Consider the following 9,972-nt stretch of genomic DNA (forward strand, 5'->3'; position numbering starts at 1 on the left):
CTGAATAAGTGTGACTTCCTATGGGTTCAGGATCATTGTCTTTCGGGATTTAGTTATGCACAGTGTAACACATGCTTTTGAATGGGAAGCTTAAAATGATTGTTTGCTAAAATTTTGGCAAAAATGTTTAAAACATCCTCTGGGTTCTGTTTCATACCATTTTCCTGTTCCTTTTGGGAGCTGTAAAGTTTGTTAATCTATACCCTTCACTAATCCTATTCAGCATCATTGATTTGAGGATTAAAGATACATTTTACCAGAAGTTGTAAATATTAATGAAAAAATTCACCAATTTCTTTCTTGTTTTAACCATTTTTCTTGTGGTTTATGATTATAATGAAGTTAGTCTCACTGTTTCTCCCTGTGTAGTCAGAAGAGCCTTGATTGTGTATAGACGTATAAACAACCTTATTTCGAGCATTACTCAGATGCAAGAGAATGTGAGTCAGGATATGTTTTCCCGGTCTTGCTTGTGGTCTCTAGTCAAGTGTGGGATATTATTATTAATTTTTAGCACAGAAAAATATTTTATTGAAATTATTTCACCAAGATGTAGTAGGGAAACATTTGTAGGTTCCTATTATTCTGAAATAATTTTAAATAATGGAAATTGAATAGGTGTTGAATCTTTTAATAATCATGTTGAAGTATCTAATTCCAAAACATTTTAGCTAATAAGAATGAACAGTTGCATTGTTAAAGTTAACTTTCTATTTTTATATTATTTCATATATTGTTTTTACTTTCAGGTTTGTTGGCCGTCCTGGTCATTATGTATATGTATTTGATGGCTATCGAATGGAAGAGGTAAGTACACCTGAAATTCAAACAAGAGAGATCTTTAACAAAAAGAGATATATGTACAGTATATTTCAGTGGAGTCTAGGCAATAATGGAAAAAAAACCCCACATGTTAAAAGAAGATGTTAAATCTCCAAAATAAATAGACAAATCCCAAATTTTCCTTCTGAGGCACCTGTATGTTCTCTCTTTCTGCAGTTGTGAGTAATTCACAGACGTAAGTGAAGCTTCACCATTTTGGTGCTTTATGGTTGGACACTAAAGCACAAACAGCTTAAATTATTTGACCGAGGCCCTTGGGAAACCTGTGGCAGAGGCGGAACTTGAGTCTGGATTCACATTGTGTAGATCACAAGAAGCCTAGTGATTTTATTAGCCTAGAAAGCTATAGCCTTTTTGTGCTAAACCTGTGAACTTTTGTGGTTTTTTTTTTAAATTTCTTTTAACTGCTGCAGGTATTCCCTTGAAAATCAATAGACATCCTCAGGGTTTTACAATAAAGCTTACGCATAAGTCTTGCAAGATTGAAGGCTTTCCTTCCCCCTTGGGAGGCATCAGTTTGGAAGAGTACTGGTGATACTGCATTATGTTTATTGCATTGATTATATAGTAAATATTTTAAAAGGAAATATAGTAGCCCCAGGGCACAGTACATTATTTCAGAGCTCTGCATATTTTCCATAATGCAGTTTTATGAGTGGAGATGAAATACCTTGTTAAGGCTAGAATTACAGTGATTGATGAGCTCCGTGCTCCTGCACAAATTGGTGGCAGGGGTGACGGGCGCATATAGACATTGGTAGCTCTTCCAAGTGGGAACTTTTAAATGAATTCTCTTACTCCCTTCACACTCTATGGTTTTGTTTAATTACAGTGTGCTCCAGGAGGCTGTTTGATGGAACTCTGTGTTCAGCTGAGCATCATTATGCTTGGAAAACAACTGATTCAAAACAATCTGTTTGAAATTGGAATCCCGTATGTATCCCACCCTTCTCCGTTACCAGGCATTATTCCTGTGACACTGAAAATTAAAGCCTTGATCCTTATTCAGCTGAATGGGACTTTTGCCACTGACTTCAGTGGGTTCTAATTGAATGTGGTGATAAATCACACTTTAGGTTGTGAAGAAATGATCTGGCTGTATTTTATGTTGAATAATCAGCCATATCTGCAGTAAATGGCTTAAAGAAAGTGATTGAATATATTAAATAATTGATCTAAATTAATTTTAGAAACCTGGGAAAACAGGCAAGGTATGATAGATCCCTTGGGAAGTTTAGAGAGCTTTCAGAGTTGCAGCATTGAATACAAATTAGGATAGAGGAGAGATGGCATACAGAAAAGCAATAGCTCATAAAAAATGTTAAAATGTATCACTTGATCTCTGACTATTTTGTGGGTTTACAGGTAAAAGCCACGTATTTCTAAGGTGCCTGTAATGTCAGTATGTCACTGTATGATTCAGGAGCTAGAGTATGGGAGAGATGCTGACATGCTACTCAGTGAGTTTCTGCCACAGAAAGCTTAGTGCGCCATGTCCTCTGCTCCAGAAACAGCAAGAAATCTCTCCTGGTCAGTCTACAGTGTCAAGGGGATCTTCAGGCAAGAGAATCCACTGCTCCTGCCTCTTGAGAGGTTTTTTCTTGTTTCTGTTAACTGAATCATGCCTGTTGGTGGCAGCGGTCTGTGAAATGTTGTATTAGATGAGAGTCTGGCTTACACAAAAACCTCAGCTCCACTGAAGTTAATTAGAACCTTTCAATTCTGGTATTATTACTTTTGGATCACATGCCTAAGGAAGGTCTTGCAGATGTTATCTAGAAATGAAGATGACTGATGCTTAAAAGATTATGATTTTTTTTTTTTTTTTTAAAAAGAGCTTTTCCTCCATTTCCCCAGCAAGAACTTTTTTTGGAAGTATTTTGAATAGAAAAAAAAAATCCCAAGCAAATCAAATGTGGATTATGGATTGTTTAATTATTCTTGTGTCAAAGTTCACTAGGGAGGCCTGTTTTCTGTCTACATCTCATTAAGTTTACAGTTTATTTTGAGAAAAGAGTGGTAAATCATTCCCAAAATATCTGACATGTTGAAGATTTAAAATTTTCTCAGTGTAAATCTAGTGTGATTTTTTTTTTTCCCAGCTTCCAAAAACTTACTGCTACTGGATTCTTTCAATGGGGATTTTATGATGTTAGACGTACTCTATTTATTATTTTTGATTCATGAAAGCAGAGACTGATCCAGTCCAAACAGAAAATTCCTGTCAAACTATTTGTCAGTTCCCTCACTGCAACTCTTGGTGCAGTTTCATCCCATTTTTCTCCCTCATTTCTGCTATCCCACCATTCTGCTAACAACCTATGGTGGCTTCAATTTTTAAAACTGAATAACTATTTAAAAACAAACGCACTTTTGTCCTCTCCTTCCCAGAGAAATACCTAATTTCAGTCACAATGCTATCTTGTAGTCCTGAAATAAGCACATCTGGTTTTCCTTTGCTTGTCTGCATTCTCAAGAAAAGCACATATATATCTGTAGCCCTTCTCACTGGACCTGTCTGCACCAGGAGCACAGTGCTTTGCTGAACATTAAAGTTAATTAAATGAGAATTAGTCTTGTATTTCTGCATGGACTACTCTACTAGGTCCTTAATGGTGCTCTGTTCTACCTCATCTGCTCCACGTACACAGGCACACAGATATGCTTTGTGTGCCAATCAATCAGTTTTTCAGAGGGTTGTGCATAGGACTGCAAACACATAAATCCACACCAAAAAGGACTCCAAATGTTCATGTGTAGCACAAGTAGTAGTTCTGGCATGTCTGTGTCTCGCCTGTAATCTACTGCGTCTATATATGTTGTTGTCGGGAGATGTGACAGATTTACAGATAAGCATACCCTCATTCTCTGGCCTTCAGTCTTCTCATCTGGCTTCCTACTGTCTCCTATTCTCTGTGCTCTGCTACTTGTTTTCCTTGGTAATCTCTTACAATCAGCTCATCTCCTCTCTTAGATCACCCTCTATCTACTAAAAAGTTGAGGGTTTTTCTGTCCCAGGATATCTCTGTCCTTATCGGGGCCTTGTTCTATTTTCTGGTGTCTACATTTATACTCTGTTTAACAGTCTTCCTGTGGCAGAAACACAGATCAAACTTTTCTATCTCCATTTTCAGGAGCTGCATTTTTTTTCCCCCCTCTCGCCTTGTGCTACTTTGGAGGGAATTATATTCAGTGTGAATAACATTTGCTCTCTATGTCTTCACTGAGGGCAGAGTATAAGTGTTGCAATCAACCTTAACCATATGGAGAGGTAGAAGGGATTATCATAAACAGTGATTATTTCCTCAGAATCTGGAACCATCCTCTATATGTCTGTAACATGGAAGTATCTGTCTGCTATGTTAAAAAATGGCCCGGATCAAAAGATATAGTGCTCAGGGACATGGTTTAGAAGTGTACCTCCTTAGGTAATGGTTGAACTTGATGGTCTGGAGGTATTTTCCACTCATAATGACTCTATTGAAATCTCAGGATTTTAGTATGATTTTCAGAAAACCTTTGAATTTCATACACTATGGAACCCAAGGTATTTTAATTGCTTTGCAGATCACAAAGCCTTGCTCCTGTTTTCTCTCTTGCCCTCAAAAAATACTACAAAGTGCACGACAGGCTGAGTTTATAAGCAACAACTCTCTTTTAGGTCTCTAGCGCTCCAAATGCTGCCGCAGTCAGGAACAGTCATTCAAGGTCTTCCTTCCGGCTTATCCATAGTCAGTGCTGGCTGAAGCGTTATGCAGTTAAAATCCAGATGGCAGCCCTGCATTATTTGGGGTCATTGGAAGACATCCTTGCTTTTTCCGTCGATGTTCCTGGAGAAGCTGATGCACAGCTATGACAGATGTGACTTGCTAGTCTTGTAAACCTCTCTGTGATTTCTTTTTCAGTTTCTGCATCTAGGAATATCAAACCAGCTAAGTAAATGCAACAACATTTGAATTATGGAAAACTAAACCTTCTTGAACTATGTGTTCTGCAGAGCTAGAATTCCCAGGTTTAACAAATGTAAATATACCACAGTTCACTCACCTGTCAAATACCATAATTTTTTTACTGTTGCTACAGAAATTGGCCGGAAAAGGCTGCAGGGCTTGAAAGCGTTAACCTAGAGTTCCCTTAAGACTCCTTTTCTTCAATTCTGTTTTTCTGAACTTATTGAAAAAACTCTGGTTATCTTATTACTGCTGTGTCTTTGACCTTAATGGTAAACCCTTCGGGTGAAATCATGTCACTATTGAAGTCAAAGGCAAAACTCTCACTGACTTCAGTGGAGCCATGATTTTGGCCTTTTTATTTAAAATTAGTTTCCATCACTTACTTCAAAATGTACTTCACTGTGCTGGATGAGAATACCAAGAGTTAATAAAATCAGTTTAATGACACCCTTTCACAGCTATTAACTTTTAGATTGCTTTTCATCTTTAATAAATGATTCTTAATTAATGGGGTAGTTTTTACCTTTTTTTTTCTCCATGATATTGCATGACTGTCATAAATTTGTGAAACAGAATGAGAGATTAAAATCCTTTCGTTCTCCTCATACCTCCTTCTTGTACCCCCTACCTGTGAATATGAGAGGGCCTCTCCTTATGTAAACTGACTGGAGGAATATGACTGAAGAAAAGCCTGGACCTTTAGTGCTCCTTCCCCAAAGCAGCAAACAAAATTACAGGCAAGACCACAAGCATCTGAGTCATTGCACTTCTTCCTTTTCTCTAGACATAAGTACTCTAGCTAGTTGACCTAGCTAATCTCTTCTGTCTAGCTTTCCCCCTGTACCCTTTTCTACCATCCTACAAAGGAAAAAGCATTAGCTGGAAAGATAGCCTTAAAAACTATCTTCTGCCAGTAATCATTCACCCCTGGTAACTGGATTCTAGGGTTTTGTTATTGTTGTTTTCTTTTCTTCTAGACTTAGCATTTGCATCTCTGTTCTAGCAACTTCAAAATCTATGTCTTGGTGACCGTCATAGGTGATCTACCTTTGCAGTACCCCAGGGCATTTGTTAACTAAGAGTCTTGAGAAATTGGTAGACTGGCCCTCCATTGCAGTCTTTCTGTTCAGCTGTGGTGCAGATGCATTGTGGGGACTGCACAGACACCAAAGACACAAAGACCTTAGCCAACAAAATAATTTTCATGCATCTGTCCTATATCAGTCCTGTTCCCCAGCTGCCCTGCCTTGCCAACCTCTGTATGTTCTGCTCTGTCTCACTCCTCAAATTCATCATTTTTCCCAAGTCATTCTCATGTCTTCCTCTAGATCTCCAAAATCTTGCTGCTCCTTATTACTGCATAAATAGGGAAACTACTGAGTTGTCTGTCTGTTTCTTTCTTTTTTCAAAAGGAGGCTTCATGTAAATGCATCATGTACTTGCAGCCCAGATAGGATCACTTTGATTTTGGTTTCTTCTTTCCCCATCTTTTTTGTCAAAAGTTTGTGGGTTCTTCAGGGATGGGACATTTTCCTGTAGTGATTTTATATTCTCTTTAGATGCTGATTACCTTGCATAATGCAATGTTTATTGATTATATTAGGAAATACAAACAGCATAATTAAACTATGTTCCCACTTCTTATCAAACACAACAGTTTGGTGCCAATACCTTATGAGAAACTGAAGCATCAGACATAGCTTTCTGACGAGAATCTGTTCTTCATTTTCTTTCTCCCTGATCCTACATTCGTTCTTCTTTCATGCTATTCAGTCTCCTTAAGAATGTATCTTTTTGATATTCACTAACAAAAGGACCAGAAATAGTAGCTATTCTACAGTTTCCTCTTTTTGTCCAGATTCTTATGATTACTAGTGAGATTATGAGACTTTGCTGCATATGCTTCTTCAGCACAAAGCGTCTCAAACACTCATCCTGAATGGGCAAACCTACCTCTGTCTCACTGGTGAGGCTGCCTGACACACAGAAATTGGAAACCAAAGTCATTCTTGATTATCATTTCCTGTCAACTTTGTTTAAAACTGTTGATCTGAGTAATTAAAAAACAGGTTTCACACAGTGCATTTAAAAAAGCTTACTCAGTTTTAATAACACAATCATATGTGCAGCTATAGAGTTCTGCAAAACTCATTTTTATTGACCTACTGTTGTATAGCTGGAAAATAACACTGTGCAAAACCCCGTTCCCTATTCCTTTAACTTTCTGACATGTTTCTGTTTGGTCTCAAACTTCACATGCTTGGATATGACACAAAGGTACAGTTTTTGTTGAAGAAAGAAAAGTTTGGCTTGCTTTCATTTAGTTGATTTTTTAAAAATCACATAAAAATAAAAATATGAACACTCTTCAAAGCTTAACTCAAAATGGTTAAAAGTGCCACTCCTCATGCCTGGCTTATAGATAGCCAGGTGAAAAATTAAAAATTATTCTGGATAATCTAGCCCTTGGATTTAGTGTATTCCTGAGTAAACATTAAAAACAACAACTGTTGTTTTAGTTACTGTATTCTTGGGGGAGTTATGTGTATACATTAAACTCAATTACTTGACTCGGTGGTGCTATAACCAGAGGATTAGATCACACATGTATGGAGTTCATATCTAAACACACCCAAATTTTATCTCAGTTGCTGCACAGTGACAGTGAGATGCTCTTCAATCTAATCTGCCCATGGAAATGTGGGGGACATTTATAGCTCATATTGTTTTATTGGAGCAGAAATCGGTGCTGCCTTGAACTTACTGTTCACTGTCCTTTGAGAGTCCACCACATTAGGAAATTAATTGGGATATGCTGGAAGAGTATACTGGGAATTTTTTGATTGTTTTAAATCCTGCCCCCAGCCCCTTACCCTCTGAATAGTATATTACCCCCGTCAAAAATAAGTTCCCCTGGTTGTCATAAAAACAGAGAAGGAGAAAGGAAATTTTAGTGTCTTGAAATGGCTGAGTTTGCATGATGTAGGAGGCATCTTTGTAAGGATCCATCTAATTCTTTCTTGTGAAGTATTTTAAATGTCCCCACATTTTATCGAAACTAAATGTTCTAGATGCCATAGGTATTTGGTGAGCTTCAATACGTCTGGAAATCACCAAAGTACAGAGGTTATTAACATCAAATTTATGAGCTCCATCTTAGCTACACCTGGAATAAAAGTGGAAGTTGATTCATTGACTTCTGCAGCTTTGTAAAGCTGAGACTGACAGGGCCTGATGCAATCTCAATCTGTTTTAAGAGCGTCTGCCAATCCCCATTTCCTCTGTATCAGTGACAAAAATTGATTGATGCAGAACTTCTGTGGCCACTGTGGTCATTTCCAGGCTGCTATAGAGCCTTGGGCTACATGGAGACAACAGTGCTCCTGTGTGGCTCACTGTATGTTCAGGACCAAAGCAATAAACCTACCCAGCAAAGCCTTTAGTGTGTTTGCCAGCTAGCTTTGCCCTGCTACTTACGTTAGGGTCTGAGAAAGCAGTTCTGCTTAACTGGAGGTAAAAATGAACACCCCTACCATTTCCCCATTCAGTCCCATCTCCAGGCCACACACCTCTAGTTCAAAGGATTCATCACAAGCTGTGGGGGACGAGTTTGTGGGAGAGTCCCGATTACACTTCTGGCAAAACATCACTGGAATTAATCTGGATTTTCATTCACATGGCACATATGTGAAGAAGCATAAAATAATGTCATGCATATTTGTGAAAGATAAATTTCATCTGCAAAATGAAGGCTTACAGCAAGTATAAATCTTGCTGGTTTTTGCTAGTTCATCTATATTTCGCTCCTTGATTTTGAAGAAATATCTCTTTCTATTGCATGGGAATTTCTCAATGTGTAAAATAGTATGAAATTATTGACGCATGTGCATTTAAAATGTCATCTGTGGAGGGTATTGGGAATACTTAACTCTTCTTTTAGAGATGGATTAATTTTATTCTGGGGTTATACTACATACGATATTCATGTATTTGTCAGTGTCATACAATTTGTTTCCCCATCTCAGTGGGAGAGTGATTGATAGTACTGTTCCTACTGAGGTCCAAAAAATACTTGCACAAATAATTGCTCACCCATGGGACTAATTTGTAGTCTGGCCAAAATGGACAACATTATCATAAAACATAGTGAAAATAAGAACTTCTGACAAAACCTCTTCTGATCTACAGGAGCAGGGAGACATAATGGATCTGTGCTTACTTAAGAAATGATGGGGAATACTTTTGCTTTTCTGCTTTGGAGGCAGCATAGTTGGTCTTGCAAGATGTATACTTTTCAGGTAGCAGAAATATTTCTTGTCCAAAATCTGGAATTTCCAATTCTTACTGTAATAGTGATTGCGTGCTAGCTCAGTGTTCCATCTTTATACAAGCTGTGGCGTGTCTAAAGATGTCAAGGGTTAGGGAAGGAAAACTCAAAGCCTCTAAAACTCTTCTGAGAAACCTCTGAAGAGAAGTTACATGGTTGTGCCAATGCATAAAACATTTCCTGGTGAAGTAAGTTTTTCAGGGCTTACACAAATCTACCTCTTTTTTAGGTGCTGCAGATTTATTAGCAGGGGTGTTCATTTTCTTTTGTTTTGAAAAACAGGCAGTTTTTCTGCTAAAATGTTGGTAAGTCCACCAGGTTTAGAAATCAGTGCATTCCTTCACCCTCTTTGTTAGGCAATATATCCAGTCATTTTGATCTTAAAACTATACTGTATTGGAAGTTCCCAAGTTCTGTGGTGAGAGAAAAGTGCACTTGTGCTAGATATGTGCTATGAAAGTATCGCACTGCTTTCTGGTATTTCCCTTCCTCCCCTCCCTTCCCTTCTTTCTTTTGAGGCGAGTTCTCAGTGTGTTGGTTCTGAGGGTATAGTTACTAAAATTATTTAGGTCCAAGGTGCTTGAACTGCAGGAAGATGCCCGTTCAACACATGTCTAGGGAGAAAAAATTATTAAAAAGTACTGGCTTCAACTCCATTTTAACAGTATTAGGCTGTTGTAACCTTCCTTTCGACACAGGAACACAGGGATGGCTGCCCCCAGCAGCCTGTTACCTGGCAGTAAGCAGCACTAGAACTTCAAAGGAAAGCTAAGCCTACGTGGCATGAAAGGAATGTGATAAACATTTTGTGTTGTTGCACAAAGACTTGGGCCAAATCTCGTAGGGAAA

General features: G+C 38.1%; 1 protein-coding gene across 1 annotated transcript in view; it reads left to right on the plus strand.

Moving 5' to 3' along the window:
- LOC104274674 (anoctamin-2-like) overlaps positions 1–9,972 on the plus strand; it is a gene marked incomplete at both ends in the record, with an annotated part of 120,452 nt that overhangs the window by 110,252 nt on the left and 228 nt on the right. Inside the window, 2 exons of the mRNA XM_009870374.1 lie at positions 750–807; positions 1,676–1,776. Of these exons, the coding sequence (XP_009868676.1) occupies positions 750–807; positions 1,676–1,776 (159 nt within the window). The remainder of the gene's footprint in view (positions 1–749; positions 808–1,675; positions 1,777–9,972) is intronic.

Source organism: Apaloderma vittatum, unplaced genomic scaffold (genome assembly GCF_000703405.1).
Source record: "Apaloderma vittatum isolate BGI_N311 unplaced genomic scaffold, ASM70340v1 scaffold8285, whole genome shotgun sequence".
NCBI lineage: Eukaryota > Metazoa > Chordata > Aves > Trogoniformes > Trogonidae > Apaloderma > Apaloderma vittatum.